Source organism: Columba livia, chromosome Z, assembly GCF_036013475.1.
Source record: "Columba livia isolate bColLiv1 breed racing homer chromosome Z, bColLiv1.pat.W.v2, whole genome shotgun sequence".
Lineage (NCBI taxonomy): Eukaryota > Metazoa > Chordata > Aves > Columbiformes > Columbidae > Columba > Columba livia.
In genome coordinates, this window is record NC_088642.1 from 35031962 (window position 1) to 35052046 (window position 20085).

The 20085-nt window shown below is 41.8% G+C and overlaps 1 protein-coding gene across 8 annotated transcripts in view; it reads left to right on the top strand.

The window, feature by feature from the left end:
- The window catches only part of SEMA6A (semaphorin 6A), a 116336-nt gene that overhangs the window by 71499 nt on the left and 24752 nt on the right, over positions 1–20085 (top strand). For 2 of the 8 annotated variants that reach the window (XM_021292549.2, XM_021292550.2), the window contains exons 11-19: positions 2212–2343; positions 5116–5271; positions 6687–6863; positions 7589–7729; positions 7825–7905; positions 9873–9931; positions 11755–11775; positions 11904–11954; positions 18900–19064. In XM_021292549.2, coding sequence (XP_021148224.1) covers positions 2212–2343; positions 5116–5271; positions 6687–6863; positions 7589–7729; positions 7825–7905; positions 9873–9931; positions 11755–11775; positions 11904–11954; positions 18900–19064 — 983 coding nt within the window. The remainder of the gene's footprint in view (positions 1–2211; positions 2344–5115; positions 5272–6686; positions 6864–7588; positions 7730–7824; positions 7906–9872; positions 9932–11754; positions 11776–11903; positions 11955–18899; positions 19065–20085) is intronic. The other 6 variants (XM_005506219.4, XM_065045353.1, XM_005506220.3 and 3 more) reach the window with 4 other exon arrangements.

Consider the following 20085-nt stretch of genomic DNA (forward strand, 5'->3'; position numbering starts at 1 on the left):
AAAAATAGTAGCATTCTATTAATAATTAAAAAATATTTTGCTCTTTCACAGAGCAATGTTTGATCTGAAAAAGGAAATTTATTGCTGAAATTCATCTGTTTTTTCTGTACACTCGCCACCTCTTGTCAAAGCCCGACCTCACTGAGGTCACGCACAGAACTGACTTCAAATAAGAGCAAGCCCGGGCCTCTAATGCATGATTGCTGCTTTTGACATCAAAACGTTAGGAACTGCAGTGGAATAATTATGCCACCAATACGGAATACAGGCTTAAATTAGGATGGTCTATTTTTATGCAAACTGACTTAATAAAAACAAGTAAACAAACAGAGTCAGAATCAGAAAATAGGTTGTATCTTGAGATAATCTCAAAATTGAGATTGTCCTCCTGCTTTGCTACTATTGCCTGTGTCGTGTCATGAACAATACTCTTCCTTAAACCCTATGTTTTAAAATCTAAGTACTTGGTGTTAAAATCAAGGTACTATTTTATAGGTCCCATTTTTTTTTGCCAGACATTGAATATGACAGGAAGGCACATAGGCTTGGAGACACCTCATTAACAGAGCTACCTCTGACACAGACACTTCCCTTTCGTTCCTCCTGCGTTGAGGAAAAGCTGCAACAAACACCTTTGAACTCTGGATCGAAGCTTCCCCCTAGAGTGAGCTGGAAGAGATTCTGCATTCTAACCTGAGGTTGCCCAGGGTAGGAACGGGTCATGGGTTGTAGTCTCATGGCTGGGAGATGGCTTGGCTGTGTCCCACAGTACTCCCTCTGTATGACATTATCACAGTGCAGACCCGCAAATTACCAGCCTCAAGAGTAAAAGATGTTGCAGTGTTCTCACTGCAGCGATCCCTCCATCCCTGTGGATTTACGTGTTGCGCGCATTCCTCAGCACATTTAGTTCTATATAGCACACCTCAGGATTGTAGGGATGTTTTTTCTTTAGGGCTTAATTCAGCAAAGTGCAAAATCTAGCTGGCTTGGTTCTTGAGGTCGTTTGGGATGAGGTCCCAGATAGACCCTTGACCAATTCTTACATCGACATACATGCGGCTGTCTCCATTTGAGACTCTCGCTGTGTAGTATCATGTTAATATAGAGCTTTGAAGTTTCCTTCCATATAAAAGCACAATCTGTGCAGATCAAAGTAAGACTAATACTGTCTCTCTACTTACTGTTTCCTCCAGTAAAAAGCATTTTGACCCCTTTTAATATTCAAACAGTTATTTTCCCATCAGTTTATAGGCCTTCATGAGTTTAGTTTTATTCTCTGTTAAAGTATTATGGTTTATATGTTATTTCTTTGGTGTATAATAACCTACTAACAAAAAGCGGAATTGAAAGTGTCAGCCAGCTGAGCTTGTGCTGTATACCTGATAAAATTAAGCCGTGAAAGTCAGACACATGAAAACAGTAGTTCATGTGTAAAAAAATTAAAGGTGGATAAATGAACAAATCATGCTTCCAAGTGACTGACCATAGGAAACCCCTAAGCCTTTCAGAAAGTATGTAGGTAGGGATATAATTATGTTTAGACAATGTTAACATGCAGTTATCTGCAAGTAATCAAAATATTGTAAGGTACAACTCTTATGATCTAAAGATAAAATTGAATTTGCTTCTATAAGTTTTTTATACCTAATTTAGTTAACAAATTCCTAGGCATAGTTAACTCATTTCCATTTGGAAAAAAATTGTGGAGATCAGGCTGTGGGAGGTTGGAGTAATAATGTGTAAATGCCAGGTCAATGGTGTGTTGCAGCATGCTCCCAGTTTGATCAGCATCAACTTCTGAACTGTCTGCAGTGTATTTTTGAGGCATGACAGGGACTGTGAGAATTAATCCTGAGAGATGTTGTGACTTACAAGAACTTAAATTTTCAAATAATGGGTGATAAATGAGACTGGCTATTACACCTCATACATTGCCAGTTTCTCGGATTCTTTCCCTTCTTCAAGATTATTGCAATTACTTCTTTCTGGGGAAGCTTTGAAACAAACTGTGCTTGCAGGAACTCTCTGCTGATTGGTATGTTTCAGGCTTTTCCATGGTGCTGGCTTTTGCTGTCAATACTCAGAGGTTACAGAGTTCAGGATTGAGTAGCCTGTGACAGGAAGACTTCTATACAGCATGTTTTCCACACAAGATTTTATGCATAACTGCAGAATGAGTAACAATTTCTGGGAAATGTCATTTTGCAGCATCCCTGGCTCTGCAGTCTGTGCCTATGACATGCTTGACATTGCCAATGTATTTACTGGGAGATTCAAAGAACAAAAGTCTCCAGATTCCACTTGGACACCAGTTCCTGATGAACGAGTGCCCAAGCCCAGGTAGGTTTCATGTACAGTGATATTGTTCTTTTCCTGCACAAATCACAGAGGTTTTTGACAATTTGAACAGCCTTGTAAGGTGCAGATACAATTGAAGATAAGTGTTGTAACAGTAAAATAGTCGTTGAGTTGCATTTGGATCTAGGGTATGCAAGTGAGAATTTATGCACTTAAACGAGATTTGTGTAACATAAATCAGGCTGGCATCAGATCTACTCAGTCAAAATATTCAATCAGTTAAGAGTGGTGTGGGTTACACACCTGTTGCAAATTAGTTTGGTAATGGATATATCTCGCTATAAAGCCTGCACCAGTTTTGTAGTTCGCTGTTCTGCAGTTAACACGCAACTTACGTGCCACAGAGGATGCATCATGGGGAGAAAAAACAGCATTCCATCAAAGTGGAGATTCATTTTACCTCATTTCTCCTATGAGTTGTTTTCCCTGCTTCCACTTCCCTCCTGTTCGCACGTAGCAACTCTGTTACCCTCTCCGTACTTCCTACAAGCACCTGTTCTGTACAAGTTGCTGTTGTCAGCCATTTGTTGACTCATTTACACCAGTGGCATTTTGCTCTGAGAGTATGATATGAATGTAGATAAAGCAAACTCATTTATCTCAGTCAAGTTCTTCCACTTTAAGGTGTGTTTTACGTTGTTTGTGATATCTTGCATAACATCAAAGGAAAAACATACCTGAAGCTCTGTGGTGGCAACCAAGCTTCTACCTAGATCAAAAGTTGGCCCATCATCTTTTACAGTTGCCGAGTACACTCTTCCTGTGCTGTCTTTATTCTGAGGTTGTCACTCGAGAGTCTGGAGGTGCCTGGAAAATGTGGAAAATTTTGTGTCTGTCTTTGGTCAGAGCCTTAGTAAGGCACCTGCTAGCACCATTGCTGGATTTTATTCTCCTTTTTGCAGTATTTCAACAACTTGTTGACATGATGGCTTGCCGTGGTAGTGCGAGGCTACACAAGGGTTCCAAGGTCATTTGTTTGAAACTTACTCAGATAAAGAGTACTGGCAGGGAAGAGGAAAGGAGAAAGATAGATCTTCTCATTCAGCAGGAAGAAAGGATAGAAAATTGCATTGTGAGTTTCTGGGACAAGCCAACAGCAGGCTAACAGTTATGATTAAGATAATGCTGCTCTATCCAACTCAGTAGGAGATAACATGAACTGAATTGGTGAATGCTGTTTCATGTAACATTTGGCCATCAATCTTCTTAATAGAAATAATAATTACTTATACGTCATGTTGAAACGCATGAGAGGCACAAGACATCTTTGAAGTAAGGTCATTTTTGTTTGGATATCTCAGTGAGGGGCAGAAACATTAGTGCTCCGATTGACCTTAACATTTCTCAGCCTCACTTCCCTTTTTGGCTGAGGTGCACAGCAGGGTTTACTCAGTTTTATGTTTACTTGATTAAACCAGTTTTAAGATTAAAACAGGATTAATTCAATCATGTGATTAGGATTTAGGAGGAAGTAGGCCTCTAGATTAGACATACAGAAACCCCAGGCACCACGATGCCAGAAGGCTGCTCCCTGGAGTTCCCTGGGAATGTGACCTCCTGAATCAGTGCCCTTGCAAGGACTTAGGAGAGGGGCGATGCCCTTGGTTTCTTCTTCTCTCCTGCTATTGTGAATTCTGTGTGCTTTTGCAAGGTTTCAAAGAGGCAGAGCACGCAGTCTCTGCATGTAATATTCATTGTGCAGCTGTATGGGACCAGACTCATTGACCCAGCTAGTCCCCTCCAGTCCTGTGCTACCTTCCTACATATTATAACATTTAGTTTACCCGAGGTTTGAATATTTATCTGAATGTGAGCAACAGATAATGATAGAACTAGGACTAGGGCTATATTTTATTCAAGTAAGCCTTACTCTGTTGATGTCAGTGGCTCTCTTCACGTCAAGGCAGATGAAAACTGGATACTGCATTGTGTTTGTGAGTGGGTGGTCTGTCTTTCATCTTCCCATCTCACAGTGATTCAAAGCCTTGAAGAATCAGAATGCTCTAGGAAATGGGATCAAATGGACCTTTTGTTGGAGCAACATATTAATAGCAGGCAAAGCGTTTTCCTACTCCCTGTGTAGGGATGACCTGTTCAGGCAGGAAGGTTGTTACCTCTTAGGAGCAGGGTAGATTTTAGGAATAAGGTGAGCAGATGTGCATTCAAGTTGTTGACAATGGTTAGATAACATTTTGGTGAAAATCCTCAAAGCGCTTACAATAATAAAACCATCTCATCCAAACTGAAAGGAGGGTAAAATCAATTTTTACATGGATTCTTGCTAGGTTGTCTTCTCCAATAGTCCACATTCCACCAAACAGGACTGAAAGCATTCTTTTACACATGCTAAAAGAATCAACTCCTATCTGTGTGTTAGAGACTACTTTTATTCCAGGAAAGAGCAATCAGCTGGGTAAGTTATGGATCAGAAAGGACCAGTGGGCAGCATCAAGCCAAATGCACACATGCAGTGGTTAGCTTCCACATGAACAGATCAACTATAAACTCTGTGTGTCACACTCCTACTGAAGAAATGTCTCTGTGCTTTTAGGTGACATGTTAAGTCCTTTTGAGTGGAGGATCAAGCAGGATTTTAGGCTTCCCCTGAGGAGCTGAACATGTCCACCAGACTCTTCAGTCGTCCATTTAAACATTTGTAATGCACATCAGATTTCACTGAGGGCCTCATTACAACAGGAGATTTGCAGTACGCATTAAATAAGTGTTTTGCTTTTACCCTCTTGTTTTATTTAGGCCTGGTTGCTGTGCTGGCTCTACATCGTTAGAAAAATATGTAACCTCTAACGAGTTCCCTGATGATACTCTGAACTTCATCAAAACACATCCGCTGATGGATGAGGCTGTGCCATCCATTGTCAACAGACCCTGGTTCCTAAGAACAATGGTCAGGTATGTACCTCCAAGTGGACTCTTGCCCTCAGTGTAGCTGTCAAGTTGTGCTAATAGTCTTGCCCAGAATACTCTAACTCTGCAAACATCCTCAGTGTGCTGGGCATGAATCCAGCTAGGAATGATGGCAGAACTGAGCAGATGCCACAGAGCTCCCTGAGCAGCTTTGAAGACAGGAAAAAGCCTCAGTGCTTTCCAACCATGCTGTGCTGAAACGGGGTCTTGGAGGAAACACTGTGTGGGGAAGGTTGACCTGCCTGTTGGCTCACGGATCAGTGTTTGAGACAGCTCTGTAGAAAACTTTGGGCAAGGATTAGTGGACAGCCCAGCGATATGTACACAGGATACAAACATGCCTGCCAGGATATGTTCACAGGATATGAAGATGTCTGTTGGGATACGTACTGGTGTGTTTTAATGTTTACAGAAGTGTACAGGCAGAAGTAATCACATAATCTGTATCATTTCTATGGCAACAAGAGGAAAATAATAATGAAGAGATTTGGACAAAGACCGATAAATCCACAGGCTTCAAATATACCATCCACCTCCTATAAAAATACATTCCTACTCTCTGCTGTGGTCCCTATACTGCTTATCTACCCTCTGGTTGTGAAAAGAATAATGTGACTAACTTTTGCTGTATTTTCCTCTTGTCCCCTGTAGGGGTAGAGTTTTGTGCCAGGCAGAACACTCTGGAATGGTCTGACTTAGTTTTAGTAATGTATATTCTGTCAGGTTTTTATGTCAGGTTCTGTACTTCCAACCAAAGACAAGAGCAGCAAACCCTGCAGAGTGCTTTTCTTTGACCACCAGTACCAGATAACTGGTACAAAATCACCAGTACTTGTCGATAAATTGTGTCATCCAAAGATTCAGTATAATCTCAGCACTGAACTCACTTAGTGGCAGTTGTGGGATTATTTTTAGTGAGGTAAAATGGTGCTTGTTGTCTGACATTTGCACTCACACATCTTTTGCTGCCAAAAAAAAAGTTAAATGTGGATCAGTTGCCATTATTGCTGCATTTAATGTGACAGAGCTTGTAATTAGCCAAAAATTTCACCGTCCTATTTTCTTTCCCTGCCTGAAGAAGTCATCAGGCTAGTACTTTGTTTTTTATTGGAAGGATAATTCCTAAGTAGACTCTTTGCACCCCTTCAGCTTTCTGCAAACACTTCTGCTAGCTATTGGACATATGGACATGGAGACGAACACACGAAAATTCCCTAGCATTTGGGGAGCCAAACTGTTACAGTCTGTGTTGACTTAAAGGGTTATTCAGCTAGGAAAAGTGCTTAAATATGTTATGTGGTTGCTAGAAGGCTACCACGCAGTTATCTGAAGTGGAAAAAGTGATAAAATAAATGACAATCTAATGCCAACTGATGCAAAATGCTGTATTGTTATTCTAGATACCGCCTGACCAAAATTGGCGTGGACTCTGCTGCTGGGCCATATCAGAACTACACCGTGGTTTTCTTGGGATCAGAGAAGGGAATCATCCTGAAGTTCTTGGCACGGACAGGAAACAGTGGTTTCCTAAATGATAGCCTTTTCCTGGAGGAGATTAATGTTTACAATCCTGAAAAGTGTGTATCTGATTCTTTGTACTCATGTATGGGTGACTTTGAACTTCTGATTTCCCAGAGAGCAGGTTGTCCCACAGAAGAGGAAGTGGTTAGAGAAGCCAAGTTTTTTGAGTAATTTTAAATTGTTTGGGGAGGGGATGTCTGCTTATCAGTCTCTACACTGGAGTAAGATACTTTTTATTCAGTATGTGCAGAAAATAGCCCATCCTATGCAGCAGTTGATGGAGAATTAAAAGTGAAATTCTGCAAAGGAAGATTAGTTTTCTAATCCTATAAAAACCTGATTCCTCTCCAAGTAACTCAACAACAAGCAAGCCACTCTTCAAGGGAAATTTCTTGCATTTCAGCCATCCTCAAATATGCCTAAGGGGGCTTTGAAGTGGCCCATAATCACACAGAAATTTCAGCTACTTTGAGTGCCAGAGAAGAACAAACACAAAAAGCAAAGGGTCCTCAGAAAGCTTGTCTGGTGTGCTGCCTTTCTCCACTTCTTATTCCCATGTCCCATGCATTTTCAGCACTCATTTTTATGTCTATCAGTGTTTGTAGTTGCTATTGTGTGTTCTTTTTCCTTGGCTTGTTCAATTCTACCTTCCTCGGGGTTTTTTTCTCTGGTAGTTTTTTGGGTTTTATTTTTGTTTTTCAGTTTGAGGACTCATTACATTTTCACCTGGTTTCCTAGCAGAATTCATTTATAACCTTATCTCACTTTTTTTTCAAATCAGGTGCAGCTACGATGGCGTGGAGGACAAGCGGATAGTGGGCATGCAGCTTGACAAGCCCAGCAGCGCCCTTTATGTTGCCTTCTCCACTTGTGTCATTAAGGTTCCCCTGGGACGCTGCGAGCGTCACGGCAGGTGCAAAAAGTATGTGTTTTCTGGTGGCTGTCAGAAGCCCAGGCACCAGGCGTGGGGAAGGTGGGAGGTCCCATGAATGCTGCCTTGTGCTCTTTGTTCTCCAGGGCCTGCATAGCGTCCAGAGACCCCTACTGTGGATGGATGAAGGAGAGCGGGGCATGCACACAGCTGGTCCTTGGCTCCAAGTGAGTAAAAGCTCTGGCATGGATGGACCATGAAGCTCTGGCAGTGGCGCCAGGCGGTCTTGGGCAAAGCTATTTGAAACACGGGGCTCTTAGGGAAGGAAAAATGTGGGAAGTGTTTGTTTCTACCTTATTTGCATTCACCTCTGAAATGTCTCACAAATTTTTTTGATGTGAACTCTCAGCTGATTGGTAACTGCTGAAAGAGGAGGAAGAAGAAAATGAAAGAGCTGTACTAAGGTCTGCATGTTGTTGAAAGGAGGGAACTGGATGGGTATGTCTGGACCAGCCCACATTGGAGCCATCACAGCTGATTAAAGAGGCAATAGAATCCAAATTAAATTACTGAAGCAATTTGTCCACTGGAAACAAAACCAGTCCTTCTAATTTACTGTGCATTACTAAGAGGAAACACAGAGCACAGGAAGAGCTTAAAGGAGTTTCAGAGAAGTGCTAGATCTCCCCTTGCTTAACAGTAGAATTTAATTATTTTATAATAATTAAAGTCTGTGAAGGTTTATTTAAATGCGGTTTACTAAAGCCTTCTTGCAGGAAGCAGACCCACTTCAGACCTCTCGCTTCTTGGCCACATCTGGCACACCTCATGCTTGCCCACTCTGAGATACAGCTATGCTTCCTCAACGTAGTGGTGTAAGTGTAGTGCAAACATCACACAAATGGGATAGCCCCACAGCAAGCCCTGCTTTACCCTGCTTCTGTATAGGTCTTCGTTATATAAAGGATGAGTTACCATCCCTGTGCTTGTATCATGTTCTTAATTTGCCATTTCAATTCAAATTGTTATGTCCAGTGGGGATGCTAGAGCTATATCTGTAGATATACTACAGTACTACATGAGTATGGACTGTTCCTGACTGAACATGTGATAGAAGAATGTTAAAATGCACCCATGTCCACATAAGGTCTTCTCAATATTCCGAAGATGCTTCAGTCTTTTTGCATTTCCATGGCAAGTCACATGGAACTTCTGCATCTTGCCCTTAGAAGCAGCTCCCATATTTGTCAGTAGATCCATCAAGACAGAAGCAGCACAGCTTGTGGTGGTGCAGTCCAGAGGCAAGCCAGGCAGGTCATTCTCCGTCTAGCACGTAACACTTAGGAAGGGGATCCATATCAGCTGTGAAGATGCCTGGTGCACTTCTAAACTAGCCAACAGGAGGCAGAGATGTTAGGTGCCCTCCTGGAGTTTTAAGAACATGGACTTGGGAATTAGGTGCCTGCAGGGGTAATTGTGCCTCAAGGGCAGGATCCTAACTAGTGCAGACAAGGGCTTGTGTTGGAAGTTTTCCAAGGCTCTTGTCATTCACCTTTGACCATGCAGGAACTTGGAAGCACAGCTTCACTGGCTATGCAAAATCAGAGGCAGAGGTTAGGAGCATAAACTGGGCATGTCAGCTGGAAAAGCCTGGGAGTGTTTTTCAATAGAGCTCCTTGAGTTCAGTGGAATGCCTTCTGTGGGCTGGACCTTAAGCCTTGTAACCTTATCCAGTGCAGTACATAAGTGATTGCTGAAATCCAGGTCATCTTCCCCCAGCACAGTACCTATCCAATGGGTTAGCCTCCTTCTCATGTCAAAGTGTCACTGCACCTTGTCTGCTATGCAGACAAGTTAAGGTGGGATCATAGTTGCTTCTAATAATGTCAGATATTATAGAGTTAACAGTTTTAAAAATGTGAATGTTTGCCTCCCTTGACAATGAGACATGCAGTGGATTTAAGAAAAAAGTAATAATAAAAAGACAAAGCATCATCAGAAGCCAAGAAATCATTAAGCAGTGATAAGTAACTCAATGTCTATGTTGCAATTTTTCAGTCTTTGTATGTAGGTTCCAAAGAAATAGCCAGTTTCACAGCAGGGCTGTATTTCAGTTACATATGTGATAATTTCTTTTTGGTAGTGCCTCTGACTTGTTGTTATTCGTACTGATTTGTTTCTTTCTGTTATTTAGACTGGCATTTGAACAGGACATAGAACATGGCAATACAGATGGCCTGGGTGACTGCCAAAGTAAGCAAAGCTTTTACCCTCTATTTACCATGTGTCACAGCATCCTTCTGAATGTCTCAAATTGCCATTACCTGTTGGGCGTTCTTTTGTACAAATGTAAGCCACAACAGGGACAGCATTGTGGCTAACAATGCAGATTTAGAAGAGGAACGGATGTTTAAATGTATTTAAAGAAAATAGCCCAGTTGGCGTGATTTATACAAACACTGGACTTCAAAGCAGTTATGTAGTGAGAAAACCTCAGTTCCAGAGGATATTGATTATAGCAATGACATAATTAATTGGTTTTTCATTGTCTTTACTAGCCACAGTTGTTGAGTTGTTTATGTAGATGTGCAGAAGTGGCTTGGTTTTGTTGGTGTAGACTGTGAATTGAACTACATTCCCATGCAGCACAGGGAGACAGTGAAATATATCTTCCACTTCGGATCCAAATCAAGACATAGGAACTACTTAGTTTGTGAATCTTACTGGATCTTAAACACAGGGGGACCATGTAGTGGTATTAAGGGTCAGGCACTACTGACCCTGCCTAAGAAATTTTAATGGTAAACCTTAGGTACTGTCAGCATGAGTTGGAAGCTTAAACACAATCTTTTAAGCATTTACGTTTTGCACTGAGGTGTTTAAAAGTGCACAGTGTGCATTGCATGCAAAAAAAACCCCACCTTGCCTGTTGATTTCCAAGCCTTCAGGAATACTAACATCTGTGTTCAGGACAGCTCTCATTTCAAGTGTTGGTGCCACAGCTGGTTTCTTTCTGAGCCCCAAACAATATTTAGAAACCTTATGAAATCAAGAGTCACATTCTTTTTGGTTCAATTTGCATGGATGCCTATAGATGCAATAAAACTGCTGAAGCTGAGGAAGCAACATACAGTGAGAGAGTCATTACTTCTGGAATACAGAGCAAAATAACAGAGGGCTGTAGTGTGTCATGGGGTACAGTGCAGGCCAGATGCTCTGGAGAAGGCCAGAACCATCTCATGCCTTGTGCATCCATGTTCAAGGGCCGTTTGTTACTGTGACCACTGTGTTTGAGGGAGGGCAAAGATTTCAGGTTTGGCATGCCCTCCATCGCAGTACACCTCCCTCTGCCTCCAGCCTAAGATAGGGTTACACAGGCTAAGTTTTTTGAAGGAGGTGTAGGTATACTCCCACTGTGCTCCTTGTAAAATGAGTTAGGACCAAAATCAGGTCAGTTCCCAGCTGGTGCACCTTTGCCCTTTTCAGCCAGTTCTGCTCTTCTTGGGCAAATAGGTTAGACAGGAGAGAAGCGTACCTGATAGCAGTTAAATACAAAAGAAGGGTAGGAAGTGATTCAGAAACAGCACATTGTGCTCATGGAGGGAGATCTGCTCCTGTGCAGAGAGCAACAAAGCCCATGTCCTGCTTAATTCCCTCTTTAGCCCTGAGTGATGCATGGAACTTTGATACTGCACAGGGGTAGATTTCACTCCCTGCTAATCCACCTGATCTTATAACTTCATGTGGTCTTGGGTCATGTGAGTTTTGTCCTCATTGACTCACATTGCTGGCTGCATCACTTGTAGTGCCTTGTGTTAGATTAGGACTTGATATAGAAAAGAAAACCATGGCAAGGAGGACACTGCCCCTCCCACTTGGTATCCCATGGTCATGAACACTTTCAAAGCCAGACATTAGTTTTGGGTATGTTGGAATATTAGTTTTGCCTGGTCCTTAGGGTGCTAATCACCTGTTTATAAATATCAGCTGAAGCATAAAAGGTTGCTAGCAGCAAACTATTAAAAAGAAAAAATGAGAGAGAAATAATTATTTTTCCCCTGTTATTTGTCTTTCAGATTCCTTCGTAGCCCTGAATGGTAAGGAAGTTCTTAGTTTCATTATTTACTGACAATAAATCCATTTAGGAGGAATCATTTTTTTTACTAAAACTGAAGTATTTTCATACTTTTGTTTAATGTTTCTTCCCAATTTATTTTGTTCATAGACATTTCAACTGCTTCACCTGATCAGGAAATGTCTTACAACACAGTGTATGGTCAGTTTTCAGGTGTTTTTAAAAATTCTCCCCAGATCCTTATGTTAGCTAGTAGTTCCTGTACTCAAATAGCCATCACACCTTTCTGCTTGTTTTGTCTTGTTTTTGAGGGCCTGATTCACTAATCACAACTGGGATTAAGATATATCTTTTGATTTTTGATATCTCTGTTCTAGTCCTCCCTCAAAACTGTCTTCATTAAATTAACGGCAGATATGGCCTATTTTAATGGCATGGCAGGAGATATGATTAAGAGCACGCTTCATCTGAACACTCACAGAAACAATTGGGTACAGTGATGCATCTTATTTCTTCACCAGGAAAAACAAAATAGCAGCTCACATCCCACTCATGAGTGTTCCAGGCTGGTGTCATGACTGCTACTGCAATCAGTCAGAGATACCTTAGGGAAAGGAGCAGAACTGTTCGTGGGTTACAGAAAGATCTCCCATAAGGAAAATTAACCTGTTACCAATGTCAGCTGAGACTGGGCTGTGCCTCAGTTCCTGCAGGTTCCTGTCACTTCTAGGGTGAGTCATTTCTGTATCCATGTTTGCAGTATCTTAATGCCCAAATGGTGCCTGATCTGTAAAAACAGGGAGTCACATAGCCAGTTAAATGGCCTGAGCTGAAGAGGAGCATTTCTGTAAACCTTGAGCAGCAGTTTCTCATGAGGCACATGTTAATCCGTGCTCACAGTACTTTGTTCTGTATAATTGGTAATGTCTTGGTGAGGAACCATTGCAGAATAAATAATCACTTTAATTCAAACGTAGACTTATATTGCAGTAGTTTCTCTTTATAGGCATCCCAAACAAAGACAAGTACTTCACAAACTAAAAGGGTGTGTGGTATTGCTCCCAGTGAAGTCAATGGCAAATTTCCATGTGGGATGGGAGCTTGCTTGTGAGGTTGCTTTCAGGCTCTACAGTTCATAAGAGCTAGGGCAAATTCACCATATGTTTGGCTGAATGAAGCAAGAGGTAGGTTAGTGTGCAGTTGCAATGAACATTTAATTGATCCCTTCATCTTGTGCCTGCAAAATACATAGGTACAAAGCTGAACCAATGACAGCTCAGTACAGCAGAGTATAAATAGCTGGAGGCACAGTAATACTGTTCAACATTTGTACAAATAAAATCATATTCCCCATGCTGTTTATTACCAGGAAATGGAAAATGTACAGGTGAAACTTGTTTGAAAGTATAATAATGAAAACCAGTGAAAGGAACATATAAAATCAAAGACAAGTTGAGACTTTATAATGTATAAAAGAATCCTGGTTTCGTCTGCATATACAGCGTGGACTTTAATTTGAAAATTGCTGTATTTCCAGTGCACAAAGCAGTAATTAAAGAACAGTAATAATAAAATCTGTACTGCTGGATGTAAAGAAAAATAAAATTGCCTTGGGCATAGTGCTGATGTGCCAGAAATGTCCTATGTTTCTTGCTTCTAATTGCATTCGTAGGCTTTACAGTTACAGCTGTGAGACTGTGGTTTTGAATCCTGTCAGCTACGATATTAGTAGGGACTTAAGCAAAAGCTGTTATCTTAATCTGACCAAGAAAGCATAAAAGTGGTTCAAGTGAGCAGCAGGGTGAAGAAAGCTGCAGTCCCAGGGAGTACAGGTTATAAAAGTGACCCATTTGACTGTCCTTGCGTGTCAAGCACAAAGACAGATTGCACGAATTAACCCAAATCTTCAAGGAGGACCCTACTGCCAGATGCAATGGAGAAATACTGAGCCAGGTTTAACATTGGTTCCCGTTCATGCCATCTTTCGCAGATGATTTCATTGACCCTCCTCAGGTGCATCCCAATAACGCTGTCTCTAGGCAAGCCAGCCCTTCCTTTCGTGGGTTTAGTTGAAATACCCATTCTGATATACCCATAGTTTCTTTATCCCTACTGTGGCAAAATATAAAAGGAAATGTGCTAGTCACTTCTATTGATCTCCTACATGAAAAGTGTAAAAAATACCAGCATGAGGTAGTAAACCAGTCTCAGTAAACATATTGATGTTTGTTAAATCTACTGTCTGTTCTGAGGAATTTTTATTGAGAAAACGGAAATTTTATAAATGGTGCAATTTAATGTTATTGAGTACAGTTAAATACATAAGTAAATGGTATTTTATAATAGATTAAATCTCTGAACTCTGGGATGTACCAGAATGCCAACCAAGAGAACACTTAGGGTGCTTTTGGATCCAGTTGGCTAAATATATCCAAAGGCATCTGAAACTCCAGTTGCAAAAGAAGCCTTAGGGCTTGATTCCCTTGATTTACTCCACTATAAATCAGATCACTTCAACAGATTTACTGCCAATCTGTAGCAGTGTGAATGAAAGGAGAACCGAGACCTTAATCTTTGTATTCTTGGCATCAGCCTCCTCCTCAATTTGGCAGATGGGCCCCCTTTTCTAGGGCAGTCTCACATGACCAGCTGCAAACAAAGTGCAAAGTGTACACAGGTGACTGCTCCAGTGCATCTCTTTGACGCCCAAGAAGAAAACAGCTGGCTGAAGTTCTGGCTCAGAAGGTCACAGCAAAATGATCCAAGAGCCTCATACTTAAACAAGTACATTAGGCTAGATTCCCCTGCAAAATTGTAAGCAGCTTCAATTACCTTTGGAAACATCAGTTCTTAGTGAATTGGGCCCTTATTTTACCCCCTAGCCATAGTTCTTTCTCCCTCTGCAGTATTGATTTAGCCTTTCCCTCTAATTGTCTAATTAGGTTGCTATAGCCGTTAATAGGATACTGTGCAGACATCTTAACCTCTGAGATCCTAATGACTTGTGCATATTAGAGCAACTATCAAATACGTATTGAATCCCTGTCTTTGTTTTAAACCTGAAAAAACCTCCTTATATTTTACAAGTGCACTTCAGAACGAACTGTAGTTATAGAAGTACAGCCCTTCTGAATCATTATCCATGCCCGTAGACACTAAGTGCTTTTAAGTCTCCTTCTGTTACTTGATTACAGCACTCCAAATGAGAAGTTTTTGCAAATAATGGAAGCACCTAAAACAGATTTTTTTTAAGTGTGTCTATTTTGCTTTTTACATTTGCTTTAAACAAGAAGTTTGAAAAGCACTGTGTCTGCAGTTTTTCAGATGTATTGTTTTAAAACAAAGACAGTATTGTCTTTTTAGATGTTTAGGTATTAACCAATATTAACACATACGTAGTAACCACATTTAAAATATGCAAAAGCCTCTTTTAATTGCAGCAAAGCCTATTTACGGAGTCAGAGTGGTAAAAAAGGTATAATGAAAAAAAAAAACCACTACATGTTACAAACTATACAGCACATTATAAAGGCTTAATAATGACTGTGTGTGAGAGGGCCAGGACTGGGTTGCCTGCCACTTCAGTCTTTTCTCTGTTTATGAGGGACACTTAACTAGCTTATACGTTTGTGGTGTCCCTTTGCTCAGAGGTGAAATTTGCCCAGCAGGACTGGCTGTTAAGGCACTTACAGGACACAGTGGCTGCTCTGCTGATGGGGCAACCACTGCCTGCTAGTAAGTGTTTGCAGAATACAGCTCTAACCCAAGTGGGACAGGCTATTAAGGTCTAATCTGCTCCTGCCCTGCTTCCTCGAAATCAAATGAAAGAAAGTTTATCTCGATTATGTGTGGAAGGTTGTTTCGCAGTGCGTACTAGACTGACAAATTAGTAACAGAGCGAATACACTGATTTCTTGCGTTTGTGTGAAACCCTTCTCTGCCTAACGACCATCTGGTACACATTAATGTCTTCACAAAGCCTTAGGTTTCCATTACGAAGAAGTTCTCTATGTATTTGCAGCATATGGTTCAGGAAATCTTTTTTTCAGAAAATGTGTCCCTTAGGCATATATTTCCTTTAGATTACTGTATTAAGAAATGTTTTTCTTTAGCCATACTTATGACTTTTCCTTAGAATTCCCCCTTTAAGCACACCTAAAGTGCAAGTGTCTGGACAGAGATACAGGCATATAAATGCATATCAAATACAGGCATAAAATATGATTGCTAGTTGGCAAGATTTTGTTCTCTTTTACCTCCTTATCAAGCTATGACTAATGGCTTTCTTGTGTTGAGTACAGCACTATTAGTAGGCTGACCAAATACTGTGCACATTATTGCGGTTGCTGAATGGAGTATTAACTTGGAGACTGGAACCCCATGAATGCTGGCACTGTGGTTTTAGTCCTTAGGGAAAAGAAGACATGGATATCTTATAACTTCCTTTTTCTGGCCTGTTCTCTGTCCTGTTATTTCTCTTATTTCTCGGGGATGAACACAGAAGTTGACAAACATCAAATAGGATGGGGGTGAAAGGTTTCACACTCCAGCATACTCTGTTTTCAGGAGGGCACGTGTTTTCAGTCATTGGAGCTGTACCTGTCCGTTTGGAAACAGACAGCCCTGCTGCAGGACTGCTGTGGGGCAGGCAGCACATTTGAATTGGCATCCGTCATCCATCTAACTGTGTGTTACCAATGCTCCCAGCCATGCTGTGACTTACGGAAACTTTTTAGAAGTGCATAATGTTTGGCTTCTCTTTTCTATCTGAGTGATATTAAGAGCTCTGTCTTGAAGAAAATACAGCCTCTAATTTGCCATGTTAAAGAAAGATGGCGGGGGGAAACCACACTTCCTATCATGAGAGGTAAAAAATAATACAGTGCTCTTGTCAGTATAAGCCTTCAGCCCGAGGTCCATAGCTAAATTGTGTTAATGATTAGCTGTAGTAGCTAAAGGTTGGCTTCATGATGAGGACGCTGTGAATCTGACCAATTTTCGCTGCTAAGCATACGAGTCACAGGAGCTAGTTGTGTCCATGTCCTATGCAAAACACAGTCCAAAGTGCTGCTGTATATAATTCTGTGCAGTGAATCAAAAGGATTCATCAAAAATATATGGAGGAGCACCGACATTTTCTTCCTCTGTAAGATGATTAATATTCAGCAGGACTTCTTTAAATCATAGCAGCATCTTAATAGAAGCTTCAGCTTTTTGCTGCCTTTATCAGTAGTTCAACCCCATGAAGCTGGTTAAAGGGCTGGATAAAGTGAAAAACATGGGCACATCAAAAAGCTTGGGAGCATTGGTGGTCAACCTTTAGATTTTTGGTTGCTAGAGTGAAATTGGGGAGCTAGGTTCATCAGGTCTCTGTGAGCTTCTGAGAGCTGTGCCTGGATGGCTTCAGAAGCCATCTAAAGCAATCTTTTTGAGATACAGCTTCCAAAAGCTTTATGCTTATCCAGTGACTGTTTAAAATAACATATAGAAGCACAGCCTCTACCTGACCAGTTCTGTGCTTTCACTGTGAGCTTCTAAATTTGCGCTACTTGTGTTGCCCTAGTGACTCTCAAATTATTTTTCTGAGCAGTGAAACAGTATCAGGGGATGGGGATCAAGGGAAGGAGTGGGCAGAGCATCCCTGCCAGGGCAGTCTGTAGCCTGGTAATTGGACTCCTCTCCAAGGGAGACTCACATCTAAGGAAGGAAAATTAATTTTTAGGGCTGTTAAAAATGAGGCAGGAGAAAGGAGGGCTGCTGTCAGTCTGCCTGGTGGTATATGAAGAGAAAACATTCTCTGCCATTCTGTCTATGAATAATCCGATTCTCTTAGTTTGTCTTTGAGCATGTTTCAAAAACCTCTGTTTTGATGAACTCTTCCAGGAAAGTAGGTAAGAGAAATACAAACTACTCCGTGTCAAATTAACGAGGCCCAGAGCTGCTTGAATCCTGCTGAAAATAACTCATTTTGATGCATGTGCCGAAAGGCAACTTTCAGGGACGTGTTGCATATTTAAGGTCAAAATGTTGTAGTGTGGATGGAGTTTCAGTGTCCCCTCCACAGCAGCCATGTAACAGCCCAAGCCACTGGGAAGCCCAGGTCGGAGCCATCTTCCACAGACTGTAGACTCCAAGCACTCCAAGCATTTTGGGTGCTGACGTACTTCTCAGGATCTAGCTGAAAAGGATGTATGAATCTGCAAACACGTCTCTGCCCTTGCCAAACCACTGTTAAAATTGTGTGGTGCTTCCGGCAGGGAATGTCCTGTAAATACACTGGTTTTGGAGTGGATTTGGTCTGTGAGGAGCTCCTCAGCCTTATTCAGGACAGCAGTAACAATGTTTAGAGTAGTTGTAATGGAAAAAGGGCATATGAGTCCTCTGTCCCCAGAGGAGGTTGTGGCAGCAGCTGCTGGAGTCGTTGCTTCTTGGGCAGATCTATGTAGAAAGGCATTGTCTTCACTGTCACTCTGAGCAGAAATGATGTTCAGTTTCGTACTTGTCTCCGAGCCATTTTGGACCATCAGCTCAGACAGGACTGATGACGAGGGTGCAAGCAGCTGACAGGCCCTGCATGTGTCCCATCCAAAGGGTAATGCCGCAGGGTAAACATGCCAGTGCTGGGCACTCCTTCATTCCCCTGGGCACACAGGGCCACTGACGTCCCTGTTTCATAGCTCTGCTGGCTTTCCCGTTCCATTTCAGCTGTATTAGAAGCTGTTCCATTTAAAATTGTTTTTAAAATTGCTTTTTAACTAAGCCAGTGCCAGACAGCGTTGGCTAACACTTCAGTGTTGGTCAGGCGTGAGTGCTGAATCCTGCCAAAGGATGCCTGACTGAGATGAAGTGTGCTCACCCCCTTCTGCACACATTTAATTCTGTTGAGTAAAAGCACACAACCGCAAGCTGAGCGGCAGCCTGAGGCACGTGTGCACCTCTTAACACCCTCCGCCTGACTGATCTGGAAGGTTCAAATCCCCTGTTTCCTTGGGGCGATGCTTTGAAGCACTTTTGAAATATTGTTCAGCCTCATACAAGACATTCGCCCAATACAGAAGTAATGTGTACATTCCTGAGCGTGGTGAGGTAGCGTGGTAAGTGACTAATGAGACTTATCTTCCCTACCTGTATTTATAATGTAAACAGGACACTCCAGTTCCCTAGTCCCAAGCACCACCACTTCTGACTCTCGCGCTCGACAGGGTTATGATGCTAGGGGACACATGCTGGATTGGAAGGATCCACTTGATTCATCTGAAAATACAGATCCATATGTGGCAGTTTCATCCCATAATCATCAGGACAAGAAGGGTAAGGCCTTGGAAATGACGTCCTGTGGTGAGGAGGGAGGGGGGAGAGAATTAAAGTGTAACTGCTTCCAGCTGGCTCCGAGTAACATGTAATAAAACTCCTGTGCTATAATTAAAAGCTTATCGTAAAGCCTGAAACTAAACAGCCAATCTCAGACTCAGTCCTAGATAATTCACTGCCTGAGGAAACCACACAAAACAAACAGAAGTGTATGCCTTTGCAGTGTGTGTTGTGCATGTGTACGGGAAGGAGGGAAACAGTGGGGATTTAGCTCTCTTTAAACTTGATCTCCCCCATTGTCTGGCAGAGGAAGATCCATGGCTTCCCGTTGTTCTTAAGGGTGCACTTTTATATTGCTTGTTGTCTGAATTCCCAGGGCAGCACAGCACATCTTGGCTAATTTCACATTAGTTCCATCTCTCAACAACAGACAGAGGTTCTGAATGTCTACTCTAGTTTAACCATTGAAGTAAAACTGTCACCAGTCCTAGCCACTGGGCCTAAGTCCCACTATCTTCAGTGAGACCTGAGCATCAAATACCTTTGAGAGTGGGGACTGAGGAGATCATTGGTGTATTGTAAAAGATAGGGAGGTGACTATTGGTGGGTAAAGATTCTGTGTTGCATTTTAAAGTGCCAAAAGGTTAGGATTTAGGTGGTGTTTCACAACATTCAGCCCTGTGCTGAAGCACACCTGGGTCTAATACAAGTGGCAGCCCTGTCATTTGGCCTCCAGTCCTCCTTTGCTATGCACAGGGAGAATTAGGCTGTTGCCTGAATTTGCCATTTGAACATGCTGAGAGGAGGAGAAGCTTTTCTCAGCTGTAAGGATGGTGATGCCCCCTAATTCCATCTTGGCCCCCCATCATTCTCCCAGCTCCTTTTAATCTGTGTCTCAAAGAGCTTAAAATGGTTCCTTTGTAAATAGGAGACTTAGGTTCAAATAGCTCCACTCACTAGAGGGATCTGAGTCCTTGTTATCCTTCTCCAGGGTGTTCTTAGATCGCTTCTTTCAATCTCT